Source organism: Ailuropoda melanoleuca, chromosome 1 (assembly GCF_002007445.2).
Source record: "Ailuropoda melanoleuca isolate Jingjing chromosome 1, ASM200744v2, whole genome shotgun sequence".
Taxonomy (NCBI): domain Eukaryota; kingdom Metazoa; phylum Chordata; class Mammalia; order Carnivora; family Ursidae; genus Ailuropoda; species Ailuropoda melanoleuca.
In genome coordinates this window covers 10,398,008-10,414,042 of record NC_048218.1, presented here as the reverse complement: position 1 = coordinate 10,414,042, position 16,035 = coordinate 10,398,008, and the positions used below count along the sequence as shown (strand labels likewise).

The following is a 16,035-nucleotide window of genomic DNA, read 5'->3' as shown; positions in this document are numbered from 1 at the left end:
TCTGCCTAGCTTGGTTAGGGTAGAAGTAAAGATTGATATTTAATTGTGGTTATTGAGTCCTCTCAATCCTCCCCTCCTAGGGCCAGACTGACGGTGGGGTGGAGGGCTCTTGGATTCCTCTGGAGATACTGAGACATTCCTCTTTTGCCTCCCTTCCCTTGAACAGCAGCTCATCTGGATTTCGGAATGGCTTCTCTGTGGCAGCCTTCCGGATGAAAGAAGTGTGTATCGGGAGTTGAAGGTCATTTTTTCACCCTAACTCCCATTTTCATAGATCTGTTATGGACCTGCGTGGTCACAGGAAGGGGATCCTTGCAGGCACCAGGAGCTGCCCAACCCACTACTCTAGGTAGGCTGTTTGTAGGCCTCACTTTGTTCATGTGCAAAAATGGAAAGGCAGTGCTGCGCTCTGTGTGCTGTCACGTCACCGTCATGCCTCGGGTCATCCTTCTGTTAGAAAAGCCCAACAGCCGGGAGTCGGATGTCCATTACTGTCATTTCCACAGTCTCCTGCAGGACTGGGGGATGTGTATAAATAGTGGGAGCCTGGGTTTCTGCCAGCACAGTAGCCCTGTGACCACGCTCTCCAGCTGGACTAAATGTTCTGGGAGGTTGAGGCCATATGTACCTCCTTTTTAGCTTCTCTTTGAGGTCTGTCCATAATAGATGTTCACTGACCAGTTAAGTTGGCCCACTTTGCTGGGAAAACAATAACAACAATAACAACAACATATATACTGGCAACACCCAGGAACTGGTCATGGTCTTTTCTGTATGGGATATCCATAATGGACTGTTGACCTATGTGCTTGGGCCACTAAAGCAGATGGAGATTGAGTTTGCCCTTGATTTCTGCTTGGTTCGCTCATGGTGGGGATAGACCACTTAATGCCCTGGGAGGAAAGCGGGAGGGTAAGAGTTTCAGCTTTCTACCAGGAGTGGTGAATACAGTAAGATCTGCCCATCTCTGAAGCTACCTGCCCTCTTCTTTATTTTGGTAGTGTTTCATTTTTGTGGAAATTTCCACGGTATTATAAGGAACATGGGAGTAGAAGCAGTCGATGCCCACACGAGCCCTAGGCATAGATCAGCAGGGTGATAAGCATGAAATGACTGTCACAGCTGTAGTTGTGGGCACAAACCTATTTGCATTCTGGCCATGCTTTTGTTTATGTTTGGTTGCTAGAGGGAGTGTCATGACAGGTGGAGGGAAGGCACATTGGATAATAGGTAAAGGCTGGAAGTGTATTTTATAATAACAGGGATCTTCCTGAAATGAAGTTACAGCCTAATCTTAGGACATCCAGGCCCTTTTCTAGGTAGGACTTCTTATCCTTGAGAAAGCTCTAGAATGCTGGCTGCAGGTACCAAGAGATGTGGTTGACGAGTGGGGAACTGTGAGTGAGGTCTGAAGTCTGGAACCTGCGTTTTACCAACTGTGACGTGGAGCAGATCAATTCCCCCGTTCCCTCATAAGCAACACGAAGGGGTTGGACTGCACTGTCTTCTTTGTCCTCTCCACCACTTACATTCTGTGATTTCTGTTACCCATTGGTCCCAAAGCTACAATGTGTGGCTTCTTCTCTCCTGGAGTCAAAAGACCTGCTTTGTTAGAATCCTGGCCATGGCCACTTAGTACTTGAGTGACTTTGAGCTAATGACGTAATCATTACAAAACTCGAGGCAATGTGTAGGAGGACCGCTTTAAAAACTACGAGAGCAGTCAGTAGTGTTGCTAGGAGAGGGCTCCTGGACCAGAACAACACGCAGCACCGTTTCCTCTTCTTCACTTTCTGAATCGCCGCATGGAGTGGAGTGTCCACTTCCTGTTCATCTTCTTCCTCAGAAGCTTTTTAAAAGATGTGAAAGCACTTTGAAATTAGGAAGTTCTATCTATATAAGACACTTTCCTTTTAATTCCTGAAATAAGAGGTTTCTGATAGTATCAGGTATCTAGCTTCCATCCTTGGGTGTTCTTTTTACCCATCTCACAAAATGGTATCCAAAAACTTTGGGTGTCTTTCTTAGGATGATTTGGTGAGTACCAGTGTGTGGCCAGTGTTGTTCGGGAAGACTGCATGAGAGTTGATTTGTGGGCAGTTAAGTTGGCCATTGGCAACTGCATACCCACTTTCTCTTAAAAACATGTTTAGACACCGAGGCTAGCCCACAAAAATGCCTCTGGTACAGTTGAATGGAAAATGGGAGAAAACAATTGTTGCCGAGCCCCAGATAGGGTATTGAATAGCTTGAATACTTGACTGCTAGGGCAGGCTTAGCTGGACAGAGCAGGAGACCCATGTGGACTTTCTGGAGGGAGGGGGGTACTTGGAATACTTCCAGGACTGGCAGTGGTGATCGCCTGGGTTATTGAGTGCCCAGAGCATGTCAGGCCCGTGCTAAGCACTTTCCTGCATATTACCCTATGTGTAATACATGGCATTTTGTCAGCATGCTGCCTCGGGCTATCAGCACAGGGCTTTAAGTGTAATAAAAGAGGAAGGTTATTTTAGGGAAACTAGACCAAGGGCAAGGGAAGAGGAAGCAGCTATAGAACTAAGTATGGTGGGAATGTTGGTAAACAGAGGGTGGAGGTCATAACTTGTGTGTGGTAGTTTGGAAGTACACTTTGACGAATACAGAAGGAAAGAACAATGAAAGAACAAATGAATGAAATGGGAAGACAGACATGCCAGGGCTATGCTGAGTGAGAGCGTTCCCTGACCTGGCCACCAGGTGGCCATAGTTATTGCGGGCTGGGGGAGTTAGATAAAGGGCTGGGGATTGACAAAGAGAAGGTAATTTAAGATTGATCACACTAACTTACTAGGCTCTATAGTAGAGCCTTACTCAAGGTAAGTAATCAATAATTAAATGTTGAACAAATGAGCAGTTCTTAAGTTGGGTGATTGCAAACCTGTCCCTTTTATGTGGAGTAGAAATAAACAAGTGGAATCACACCTTGGAAAATTTGGCCATTTGGTGTGTAATTTTCAGAGTAAGCCCAAATGGTGATCTCATCAGTGAGCAAATGCACAAGTTACTTCCTCAAGAGGTTTGCCTGATGATGGAGGAGTTTACACCATTTTTTAAAAAAGATTTTATTTATTTACTTGAGAGTGAGCAAGAGAGAGAAGGAGCAGGAGGAGGGGCAGAGAGAGGGAGAAGCACACTCCCTGCTGAGCAAGGAGCCCAACATGGGGCTCGATCCCAGGACTCTGGGACCATGACCTGAGCCGAAGGCAGATGCTTGGCCAACTGAGACACCCAGGTGCCCCTACACCATTTTAAAAAAAAAGATTAATTAATTTATTTTAGAGAGAAAGTGAGAGTAGGAAAGGGGCAGAAGGAGAGGGAGAGAGAGACTCCTCAAGCCGACGTCCCTGCTGAGTGCGAAGCCTGACAACGGAGCTCTGTCCTGCAACCCTGAGATCACGACCTGGGCCGAAATCAAGAGTTGGATACTTAACTGACTGAGCCCCCCGGCGCAGCAGTTTACACCATTTTTATTTCATTTCTTGAGAAACTCTGGGAGTCTTCATTATTTGTAATTGCTCCCTCATCTCTATTACCCATCAAGTCATTCACCAAGTCCTGCTTCATTCAGCTGTTCGTGCACCATTGTTAAATCGACAGCTTTATAGAGATATAATTAACAATTCAATAAACTGCACATGAAGCATACATTTTAATAGGGTTTGGCACATGCATATATATACCTGTGAAATCACTACAATCAAGATAATAAACAAATTGGTCATCCCACAATTTCCCTCCTGTGTCTTGTGACTCTGTTCTATTGATCTGTTTGTATATCTTTATACAAATACCATGCTACCTTGATTATCATAGCTTTATAATGAGTCTTGAAATCAGGTAGTAATCCTTCAACTTTATTCTTTTTTTGTTTTTGTTTTTTTTAAAGATTTATTTATTCGACAGAGAATAGAGACAGCCAGCGAGAGAGGGAACACAAGCAGGGGGAGTGGGAGAGGAAGAAGCAGGCTCATAGCAGAGGAGCCGGATGTGGGGCTCGATCCCATAACGGCCGGGATCACGCCCTGAGCCAAAGGCAGAAGCTTAACCGCTGTGCCACCCAGGCGCCCCTCAACTTTATTCTTGATATCAAAGTTGTTTTGGCTGTGTAGGTCCTTTGAATTTCCCTGTGCAGCTTAGAATCAGTTCATCAATTTCTAACAAAAATGTCTTTTAGGATTTTGATTGGGATCCTTAGGAATTTGTAGATTAGTTTTGGAGAATTGACATCTAAATAAATTGAATCTTTCTACCCGTGAATAAAGTATATCTCCATTTATGTCGGTTTTCTTTAATTTCTTTTAGTAATGTTTTATGGTTTTTAGTGTACAGGTCTTGCACACCTTTTGTCAGATTTATCCTTAAGTATTTCATATTTAATTTCAAGGTGTGATTATTTGTTGCTAGTATATAGAAATAGTTGACTTTTGTAGATTGCAACGTTGCTAAACTCAGATGTTCTAGTATCTTTTTTGTAAATTTCTTAGATTCTTCTATGTACACAATCATTTCATCTGTAAATAGACACAATTTTACTACTTCCTTATCAATCTGGATGCCTTTTCTTTTCTTCTTGCCTTATTGCACGGGCAAGAACCTCCAGTAAAATGTTGAATAGAAATGGTGAGAACAGACACCCTTGTTTATTCTCAGTCTCAGGGAAAAGCATTAAGACTGACCGGTTGGTATGTGTTAGTTACAGGTTTTGCAAAGATAGCCTTTGTAAGATTGAAGAAATACTCTTGTAGCTCTGCTTTGCTGAGAGTGTATCAGGAATTGATATGGAATTTTGTTAAATGCTATTTTTTTTTGCTTCTGTTGGAATGATCTTGTTTTTCTTTTTTTATTATGTTTCAGGTTCAAGTTAGCCAACATATGGTACATCATTGGTTTTTGATGTAGTGTTCAGTGATTCATTACTTGTGTATAACACCCAGTGCGCATCACAACATGTACCCTCCTCAATGCCCATGTTATGGTTTTTCCTTTTTAGTTTGTTAATATGGTGATTTACATTGATGGTTTTCAGATGTTAAGCCAGTCTTGTTTTCTATGATAAGCTTTACTTGACCATGCTGTATTATTCTTTGCATATATTTTAGTAGTCAATTGGCTAAAATTTTTAGAATTTTTTTTTTCATTTATGTTTGTGAGAGATATTGATCAGTTTTTTCTTTTCTTGTAATGTCTTTGTCTGATTTTGGCATCAAGGTAATGCTGCCCTCATAGAACAAATTGGGAAGTGTTATCCTATTTTCTGGACCAGTTTGTGTCAAAATTGGTGTGTTTTTCCTCAAACATTTGGTAGAATTCACTGGTGAAGCCGTTTGGGCCTTTGGTTTTCTTTGTGGAAAGGTTTTTAACTACACATCTGATTTCTTTAATAGACATAGGGCTATTCAGGTTATCTATTTTTTGGAGGAAGTTCTGGTAGTTTGCATTTTTCAAGGAATTTCATTTAAGTTGTCAAATTTATTGCAAAATTTGTTTATAATAGTTTTTTTCCATCCTTTTATTATCTGTAAAATTTGTAGCCATTTCATCTCTGTGGTTCCTGAATATTACCCTTTTCTACTGATCAGTCTGACTAGAGATGGATCAATTTTACTGGTCTCAGTGAACTAGTATTTGGTTTCATTGATGGTCTCTGTTGTTTTTCCATTTTCTGCTTCAGAGATTTCTGCTCTGATCTTTATTCTTTCCTTTTCTCTATTTTTTCCCCCCCCTTGGTCTTACTTTTGTGTTTATATTTGTTCTTTTTTCTAGGTTCTTAAGGTAGAAGCTTTGAGGCTTTTCCTCTTTTCTTACATGGGTGTTAGTGCTATAAATTTCCTGCTTTAGTGGCATTCCCCAAATTTTGATTTGTTGTTTTCATTTTCATTCAATTCACATTCCCTTTTGATTTTCTCTTTGACCCATAGGCTATTCAGATGTTTGTGTAGTTTCCAAGTATTTGGGGATTTCCCCAAGTATCTTCTGTGAGATTCGAATCCCTTTAGATTTATTGAGACTCATTTTAAGGCCCGGAATATGGTTGACTTTGGTAAATGTTCTTTTTGCAACTGTGAACAATGTGTAACCTGCTCTTTCTGTTGGGAGGGTTCTATAAATGTCAGATCCATTTGGTTGATGGTGGTGCTTACTTTTTCTTATTCTTGCTGATTTTTCTGTATACAAGTTTTACTAATTACTGAGGGAATATTAAAAGTCTCCAACCATAATTGTGAATTTATTTCTCTTTTCAGTTCTGTCAGTTTTTATTTCCTATATGATGAAGTTCTGTTGTCAGGTACATACACATTTAGGATTGTTGTGTCTTCTTGGTAAACTGATCATTATATATTATCTTTTTTTATGCCTAGTAATTTTCTTTGATCTGCAATCTACTTTGATATTACTATAGCCGCTGGAGCTTTCTTTTGATTAGTGTTTTTGCATGGTGTATGTTTTTCTGTCTTTTCACTTTTAATAATTGTTTACTTGAATAACTTTCCCATGAGGCTCAGCTAAGGGTGAATGTTCACCTCAGAAGTTGTTTTATATGTTTTGAACTCTCTTTGTACAGAATTACACAAAAAGTCATCCCTTTTCTCATAACTCCCTTGTTGAATTTGTCCATTTTCAGTTTGGTCTCTTCTGCTTTCTGTGAGAATTCCATGTTTCATGCTAACACTGTTGTCAGATACTTACTGTGGACCTGGTGTATGTTAGCCTCTGTTCAGGGTGCTGGGGATAGAGCAACAAAGTCCTTCTTATGGGAGTTATGTTCTTAGTAGAGTGAGATAGGCAACAAATATGTACTATATCCGTGGTGATAAGCACTTTGGGAAGCAGCAAAGCACTGAGTAAGGCAGATGGAGTAATGAGGCTGGGTGGGCCGGCAAGGAGAATGTTGCTTTAGGAGATGTGATCAAAGAGGACCGCTCTGACAAAGTGACGTTTGGACACAGACATGATGGAAGTGAGGGGTGAGCTCTGTGGAACTCAGGCGAGGCACATTTCTGGCAGAAGGAACAGTGAGTGCAAAGACCTAGGATGGGAATATGCTTGGGGAGGAGAGTGTGGCTAGAACAAAGTAAGCAATGTCAGAGGTCATCTTAGCCAGCTGGAGCATTGCAGAATTCTGAACTCTTGCACTGAAAACCGTCCTTTCACAGCACTGTGGTTCCAACCAAACAGTACAAGGGAGGCTTACACTTTTCAGAATTGAGAGGAGGGCGCGGGCAGGGGGGAGCAATGCTTCTTCCTTTGCAACGTCATCCAGCTGACTGATGCAGTTGTTGTTGTGGTAAGAACAGTGGGCCGGATGAGATGCCCTTCTGGATTAGTCTGCTGTGAGTGGAGGAGTGTTCAGTTCTTTCCCTTACCCAAGAGTCCTGTGATTTTCTTTCTGTTGTCAGTGCTCGAACTTGCAGGATAGTCTTAGATGAGTCCCAGGCCTTTCAGAATCTTTTCCCTCGTTTGTGAAGTGTGGCCGTTGGTATGTACTGTGCCTCTCGGGTGCATTAAGTTACTTGTAAAATCCTTTAGAAAATCAGGAGACTTACCTAATAGATGTTTTCTCAAAAATGGTTTGAGAAATTGAGCCTTGTTGAATAGAACACTCTTGTTCCTTAGACCCATAATCTTACTGTACTTTCTATACTTTGCACTGTACGTAGTGTCACAATGGTTTTTGCTATCACAAAGTTTGTTTGGATTAGATTTTCACAAGAGTGGAAGGCGACTGGCCATAGGGAAGAGGGAGGTTGGGCAAACACTTCTGTTCAGATGGACGGCTGGTAGTTTCTATTTTGACAAAGGTGTGTGTGTGTTTGTGTAGCTGATCTTATCTGGAGAGGAGTAAAGTGAAAATGTTGACCAGAATAGGGGAAGTGTTGTATTTCAGGATGCAGGAACTCACACATTTTTATTTTATTGCAGGTATTTCTTGGTGGATTTTTATGCACCAGCCACAGCTGTTGAGAGCATAATGGAACATTTGTCTCGAGACACTGATGTGATTAGACCGAATGTTGTAAAACACCCTCTGACCCAAGAAGTGAAAGAGTGTGAAGGGATTGTCCCCGTCCCACTCGAAGAAAAACTATATTCCACGAAGAAGAGGAAGTGAGAAGATTTACCAGATTTTAGCTTTGTATTTAATTCTCTCACTTTTGAGTACCATGGATTACAAATTTACAAACTTGACCCTTATATTAGTGTTATAGGTGCCATTTGATGTTTCTAAGGTATTTTTAGCTCTCGAATCCCCTTGCTGTGGGAAGTTGGGGAATGGCTTGCTTAGAGCCACTTTGTAATCTGAGGTGCCAGCACATCATTCTTGATTTCCTTTCATTAATGTCATTTCTTTATTGATGAGGACTTTGCCCTACAACACCACTAATACCATTTTGAAGAGCAAAGCTTCTAAAAACTGCCTTGGATTGCAAGCAAGTCATTCAGACTGTATTACCATGCAAAATAAAATTTTAAGACCACTGCATTATATGAGTAACTTTTGACCAGAATAATAAACGTGATTTCCAAAAAAACCTTGGGGAGGCATTTTGTCTCTTCACCTGCCCCAGCGCCGTGAACTGCCTAGGGCCCTGCAGCTCGTGTCTGCCCAGAACCCTGGCCGTGATATCCCAGCCCAAGTGCAGAGATGGGGGAGAAGTCAGGTGACGGTGGGGCAGGGATGTTTCTGTCCCTCAGCAGTAACTTTTTCTTTAATCTCTCCGTTAACTTGTCACTGGGTGGGTGTTGTTCTGTGTAGAGGGACACGTATGTTCTGTGGCTTGAGCTCCGGCGCCGCTTCCTCTCATTCTGCCCTCAGCACCTGCCTCCTCTCCTGTCCCTCTGCACCGTGGGCCTCTCTGAGACCTTTGAACTCTGCTCTTCCTGCCTTCGTCCCCTACCCCGATGAGTTGGAAGCCAGTTGCTTGTGACTTGGGGTTGCCCCGAGAGCCAATGGGCACCAGAGCCCGTGGCCCGTGGCAGGCTGAGCCCTTCAATAGGGTTCAATAAAGCCCTTACAAGAAGGGATGTCTCTTGTTTTCTGTTTTTTATTAAATACTTAGAGACCTCCTTTTTTAAAAAACATGTCCTGGACATAAAAAGACAAGTTTTGTTTTGAGGAGTTTTTTGTTTTGGCAGGGGAGAGGTTGGTTTTGGGATGTTGGTATACTTTTGAGACTAAGAACCAACTAGTCTTTGCTTGAAATGGGTGTAATTAAGGTTACCATATTTAGCAAATAGAAATGCAGGGTGCCCGGTGAAATTGGAATTTCAGATAAACAATGAAGCATTTTTTTTCCCATAAGTATGCTCCAAAGATTGCATGGAACATACTCAGAGGAAAAAAATGATGTGGTGTTTATTTGAAATTCAGATGTACCTGGGTGTTCTGTGTTTTCTGTGGTAAGCTCGGTATCATAGCTAGCCCGAGACAGGGTCTGCTCTGCTCCCCAAAGCTTCAGGGAAGGGAAGCCCGCGTCCTCCGGCACCCTGACTCTTCAGCTGACTGTATGGCACTGAGGCGAGCGCGAAGAGCGTCTGGAGTTAATAGGAGAGATCGCAGCCAGTGTGCTCCAGTTTGCCTCAAACTCTTTTCCTCCGGCCTGCCAGAGAACTGATCTAGAAACCCACGGAAATTTCATTCCTGCTCAGTTCCAGATAATCTGTTCTGTGAGCCTTGATTTACACTGCAGTCTTAGAATCAGTAAGTGCTACCGGCCTTTTTTTTTTTTTTTCAAGAAATTCTCCCTTAAAAAAAGTCCATATGTGGGCTCTGCCCCAGGCTGAGGACCCAGCGTCTCTGGCAGCCAAATGGCTTCTGGGGTGCGTCAGGAGGAGGCTTTTTCCTGGAACAGTCAACTGGCATCTCTTCCGTCTCCTCAGAGCTGGTGAATCGGAAGAAATCGACCAGCCTTTGCACCTTCCCGAAGGGGGCTGTCAACAGCCCTGAGACGGAGCTGCTGTGCACACATTGTTGGGGGCAGGTACCAACTACTAAGTGGACCTTTGGTTGTGTTAACATATACAATCAGATCCTGTTAAAGCAGCAAGGGGCCCAGAGATTTGGCCTCTGCCGCTTTTAAATCGTGATGAGACTGAGACACAGATGTGCAAGACAGGTACCCCAAGAACCAGGAGGAGGAGCCTGGCTCCTAACTAACCCAGGGTTCCTCCCTCTGTCACGCTGCCCATCTCTGCCTTGGGCGATCAGGTTTGTCACTTTGCTGAATTCTTCTTGTTTGTTTGTAATTGACGTATACCTGGCCTGTAATGTTATATTAGTTTCCGGTATACAGCGTAGTGTTTTGATGCTTTTATACAGCACGAATGTACAAAATGATCCCTCGGATAGGTCTAGTTAGCCACTGTCACCATCCCCGGTTATGACAGTGACTGTGTTCCCTCTGCTATACATTACATCCCGGTGATGGACTTATTGCGTAACTGGAAGGTTGTACTTCTCAATCCCTTTCAACTGCCCGTCCTACGCCCATCCTCCTCCTCTCCGACAGCCACCAGTTTGGTCTCTGTGTTTATGAGTCTGTTTCTGTTTTGTTTTTTAGATTCCACATGGACGCGAATAGTACTTGTCTTCGCGTTACTGCACTTAGCCCAGTACCCTCTAGGTCCCTCCACGGTGTTGCAGATGGCGGGATTTCATTCTTTTTCTTAAGAGCCCGGATAGCACTGAGCTTCAACTTCCTCTGGAGGCAAAAGACTCTAAAATGAAGTCTCTCTGAAGAGCAGTCGTTCAGTAAAGAGGGTCATTAAAAACTGTAGGCTGGAAATAAAAGGGATAAAGTGGAGGTTATCTGGGAAAATATGCTACATCCTGCTTCATTAGGAATTTCCTGAAAGCACAGGCCTGCGGCCAGGGCCTGCGAGAGCACAGGCTTCTTCCGGACGGTTCTCTTGCACTTGCACTCAGGCGCTCCCTGAGGTAGGGTTTCCCTTCTCAAGGTTGGGTGTGTGCAGTCTGCGTACCGTGTCCGGTGCCACACACGGTGCCTCAGGAACCTTGTTGCTGTCAGCAGCCTTGTGAGGAAGGATGTGTCATCCCTGGTGTTTGGATGAGGAAACAGAGTGATTTGACCTTGACCCCACAACCACCAATGACAGCTGGTATCTTGAACGGGGGACCCTAATGCCACGTGGTCTTTTCCCTTCAGTAACCTTGAGCTTGTCCTTGTCCTCTCAGGTTATATGAGGACCCTGGATGTCTGGGGTGAATTCTTACCGCTCAGCTGGTAGCAGTTGTCCTCATGGCCTGAGCATGGTGCTGGCACGTTCTTTTCCTGCACTTGCTAGTCCCTGGGAAGTTAATGGATGTTCTTGAGCGTTCAAGGTCATGCTAGAGTGTAGAATCCTGTGGCACAGTTTAGAGAGTGCTAGGAAGGAGGCTGGCTAAGTAGGGCAGCCATGCAGCATGCCACTTGCCCTCCTCGGGAGCTCCAAAGTGAAGCCACGGTCTCTTCCCTCTGAGCTGCTGATTCATAGCTGGACCCTCAGCCACTGAGGGGCCCCGGCCCTCCTTGCAAAATACTGGTGTTGGAGCAGAGCATGTGTGGAGGTCATTTCCAGGAGGGTGGCTCCTCCTGCCCCGGCTGGTGGTGGCCTGAGGCACTGTTTAGGGGGTCTGCTCCTGCAGTGGGCGTCGCGGAGCAAGGTTCTGGAAGCAGGGGGGGTCGGAAAGGCAGCCCGTCTCCCCTCTAGTAGGGCAGAAGGCAGGAAAGCTGTGTGGTGCCCAGGGAGGGGAGTCCTGCAGAGGAAGTGCGGGGGAGCTGAAGCCTGGAGGATGAGCCCGCCCTGCACTCTCAGCTGCCCTGAGACCCTGAGCAAGAGAGCAGGGAGTGGAGAAGACAGGAGGGCCCTGGCAAAGAATCCAGTCGGAACGGGGAGACAAGACCCGCCAGGGATAAAGTTGGAGGGTGGGAGTCTGCCCAAGCACACCGAGCCTCAGCAGCACAAGGTGAAGCAAGGATTCCAGAGCGTTCCCTCTGGGCTCCCTTCCTTGAAAAGACACATCTTACTCGGATTTGTTACCTTGACTACTTGTGGCTCACTTTGGACAGGAACGAGCTTCTGAAAGTACTTTGTTTCTCACGTGGGGTGGGCTCAGGAGGAAGGGGGAGAGCGAGATGGAGGTTGTGGACCTAAGAAGCCAGTCTCAGGTGTGTCTCGGAAGCCGCTTCCTGGGAACGTTGACAAGTCATGGAAGCAGTCAGCAGGTGTCTGAATCAGAGATGACTAAGTCCTGTACTGTGGGATGTCAATAAGGAAGGACCGTGAGGCTCAGGTGAGCCTCTTAGGTTTTTGCTGAAAGACCACATTTGTGTTGATTGAGGTGAAATATTTGATTGAAGGATTGGGAGGATTGAAAGCATGAGCTGGGCTTCCCTACTTCTGGTCGAGTCCGAAAGAGTCACAGCCGGGGGGCACCTGACAGTATGCCGGAGGGATACTTCCAGCAAGAGCTCGCTATGAATGGTGTTCCTGTACTTTCCTTACAACTCTATGAGGATTATACCCGTTCTGCACATGGGGCACCCAAGGCTTAGCGAAAATAAGTGACGTGTCCAAGGCTGCAATGGGGAGGGGTTGGATTGGCGACTTGAAAGCCCACTTTGGCTCACAGCACCCTTCCTCTGGTGGGTGCCCACCATCCGTGCAGAGTAGGCCATTCTCCCAGGGGCTGCTTCCAAGCGACATCCCGCACTGGGCCCTTCCTACCCCACACCTGGACCAAGGACCCAGGCTTTATCATTGTGAGAGGGGAGAGCGTGGATCTGGGACTTCTTGGGAGTGTTTTTAATCTCAGGTCTTCAAAGAGAAGTCATGAGAATGACAGAATAAAAACGTTCATGTACCCTGGAGACCAGGCCTCCTTTCTGCACGGTTTTTCCTCTGCCCTGTAATTTCCCGCAGAGCTTTTTTTCCCTCCATACTCCAGGGGTATGTGTTTACAGAGCACACACATGGCAGGTGATGCCCTGGGTAGGATACAAAGATGAATGGGCAATGACCCTGACCTTAGGGCTCTCATAGATAGGGGAGGTGGAAATACTCTGCTATCTGAAAACAGGCTATGATAAAAATAATAGGATTCAAACTAAGTGCTCTGGAAACAGAACTGGATTCATTAGCACTTGGAACTGGGTGGGGGGAGTTTTCCAGCAGAGAGAGTGTTTAAACAGGCATGGGAACGAGTGTGGAGCATGGGTGGTAGGCAATGTGAGGTGGCAAAACCGTATGCTGTGTTTGTGGAGCACCGGGGGGCCAGGCAGGTATGATCTGGTGGTGGGCACGGGCTTGGCATGTAGAGAGTGGGAATTCGGGGAGGGTCCAAGTCACTGTGTGCTGGTGAGGAGACATTTCGTGGCTAAGGGCCTCTTGAACTGAAAGGATCATTTTGAAGAGCCAAGAATGAGTACTGAGCACTTTAGCTTGCTGTAAAACCTGCATTCTAACTGACTAACCCTCTACCATGCCCCCATATTTGTCAGAAAGAAATGGTTATAGAAATTCACCCTGGAGAAGTACAAGGGGAGTTGAGGTGAGGTTGTCAGATGCCCACCAGCCGGTGGACAGTGGACTGCCCGGACGATGTGCTTGCCCAGGGACCCCCGGCTGAACTGAGGGTGCTCTGAAATGCTGCGTGTGGGAGCATCTTGAAAGTAGAAATCCTGCTCCCCTTGTGTGGCCTGGGCTGTTGCCACTTTTCGTTGGGAGGGCTCAGGGAGAGAGGGATGATTGCCCCTGAGATTGACCTGGAATGCCACCTGCTGATACCTGCCCTGTCTTCCATACCTGGGAACAGGCCAGGATCGTGTCGGTGGTAGGAAGTTTCCAGAGCAATTGGTGGGAACCTTGGTCACCTAGAAAAAAATGTACTGTGACGAGCACAGAACTTTGGGTCAGAGACCTACTCAGTGGCCCTGCGTTACCACCCTCCAGCCGCAGGATCTTGCGTGCTTTCCTTTCTTCCCTCTGCCTCAGACTTCAGTCTTTGAATGGAAAATGTGGGCCAGTGAACCAGTTGGTCTTAATGAGCCTTCCAAGTCTATGAGGCCCTGGATCAGGTCCCACTGTCTGGTTTGCTGAAGGATTATTCCATCAGTGATTTGGAAACCTGGCCGGGAGATGGGGAAGGGTTAAAGTACTTTCCCAGAGGCTTATTCTTCGCACACTTCTTTTCATCTTCTGATAAGCCTAGCTGTTGTTTCCACGGCCTGCCAGTGGCTTCCGTGGGGCTATTACTCTAAACAGAGCAGGTGCCGTACCCGATCACAAGAAAACAGCAAAGAGAGCCTCAGAGGCCAGCGCAAGCTTTTGCTGGGCTCGAATTGCCAGCATACTTTTTACTCTGAGAACACAGCTTAAAGGCACATAGACTTAAAACCAAACACAGGCTCAAGGCACCCTATTGTTCCACAGGAGGAAGATACAGGTGTGGTGGCCAAGAAGTTCCTGGGTGGTGGCAACGTCCTGTTTTTTAGGGGCGCACCACAGTATCCAAAGTCAGCCCCTAAATAGTGACTGCAGCAGTACCTAAATAACCCTGCATCTTCCCAGATCCCCCAGGCCCAGCAGGGCAATTAGCCGAAGATGCCTGAAACCAGACCGAGTCTCCACAGTGCTGGGGACCTTTGGCTGCAGCGTTAGCGTCTGTGTGTCGTGTCTGTACCCTTTTCTCCCAGCACAGGCTAAGCTGTGCCTCCTCTGGGAAAGGAAGTGGGAGAGAAGATTTGCCTGAGATGATTCCATTGTGCATGGAAAAGAGAAGGATGCATTGTTTGGTGGATAGTGCCAGGAGTAAGGAATATGCAAAATGTTCTCAACCTCTCCATTCTGAGTAAGTGGGAGACCATTGTTTCCATAAAGCTTGTATTGAGCTCAATGACTTGAATATAACATTCTTTGTCCAAATGAAACCCAAAATGTAAGAACCACTTTGTGGAGGACTAGATACTGGTTTTTTTTTTTTTTTAAGATTTTATTTATTTATTTGAGAGAGAGAGCACAGGAGCAGGGGAAGCAGCAGGCAGAGGGAGCGGAAGAAGCAGACTTCCCACTGAGAAGGGAGCTCAACGCGGGGCTGGATCCCAGGACCCCGAGATCATGACCCGAGCTGAAGGCAGATGCTTAACTGACTGGCCACCCAGTTGCTCCTGCTTTTCTTTTGATAGATGTCAGACTCTGTTACCTGTCAGTTCTCATTATTCAAAGATTCTGTATTTGTGAATTTTCCTACTTGCAAAAATTTATTTGTAAGCTCCCCGAATCAGTACGGTATTTTCACAGTCATTCACAGGTGGGGAGGCGAACATTGGAGTCTCCTGTCGAGTCCTTTCCCCGCTGGGGTTGTACAGGGTGACACTCTACCTTGTTGTTGCAGTCCTCCTACAGTGAACAAGTGTCTTTTTTAGTGTTGTTTGTATCTCTGTGCTCTTTGTTGGTGATCTCCGTGTTTAAAATGGCCCATGCGTAGTGCTGAAGGGCTGTCTAGTGTTCCTAAGCCTGAGAAGGCTGTGATGTGCCTTATGGAGGAAATATGTGTGTTAAATTAGCTTTGCTGAGGCACAGGTTACAGTATTGTTGGCCTTGTTCAGTGTTAATGAATCAATATAAATTAAGGTGTCTTTGAAAAGAAACATGCATAAAACAAGACTGTCTTGATGGGTCGGCATAAATGTGATCAGAGCCTCGCAGGAACCTAACCCTGTGTTTCTCCTAGGAGCAATGGGTTAGTATTCTCTAACCAAGTGTTCGCAGCCCCACCTCGATAGGACATACTCTCTCGAATAACAAGAATCAACTCTTACTTGACTCTGGGATCCATGCTTTGTTTTTCTGCGAGGGCTCCTTTGGCATTTCTCTAATTCTCTGACTTTTATCTGCAATGAAGGTGATTTTTATTCTCACCATCATTCTTTTTTTTTTTTTTTGATTTTTTTTATTATATTATGTTAATCACCATACAGTACATCCCCGGATTCCGAT

At 45.3% G+C, this 16,035-nt stretch overlaps 1 protein-coding gene across 1 annotated transcript in view; it reads left to right on the top strand.

Annotated features, from left to right (window-relative positions):
- MRPS6 (mitochondrial ribosomal protein S6) overlaps positions 1 to 8,570 on the top strand; it is a 62,711-nt gene extending 54,141 nt beyond the window's left edge. Inside the window, exon 3 of the mRNA XM_034655952.1 lies at positions 7,960 to 8,570. Coding sequence (XP_034511843.1) covers positions 7,960 to 8,149 — 190 coding nt within the window. The 3' untranslated portion in view covers positions 8,150 to 8,570. The remainder of the gene's footprint in view (positions 1 to 7,959) is intronic.
- Positions 8,571 to 16,035: the final 7,465 nt, after the last annotated feature.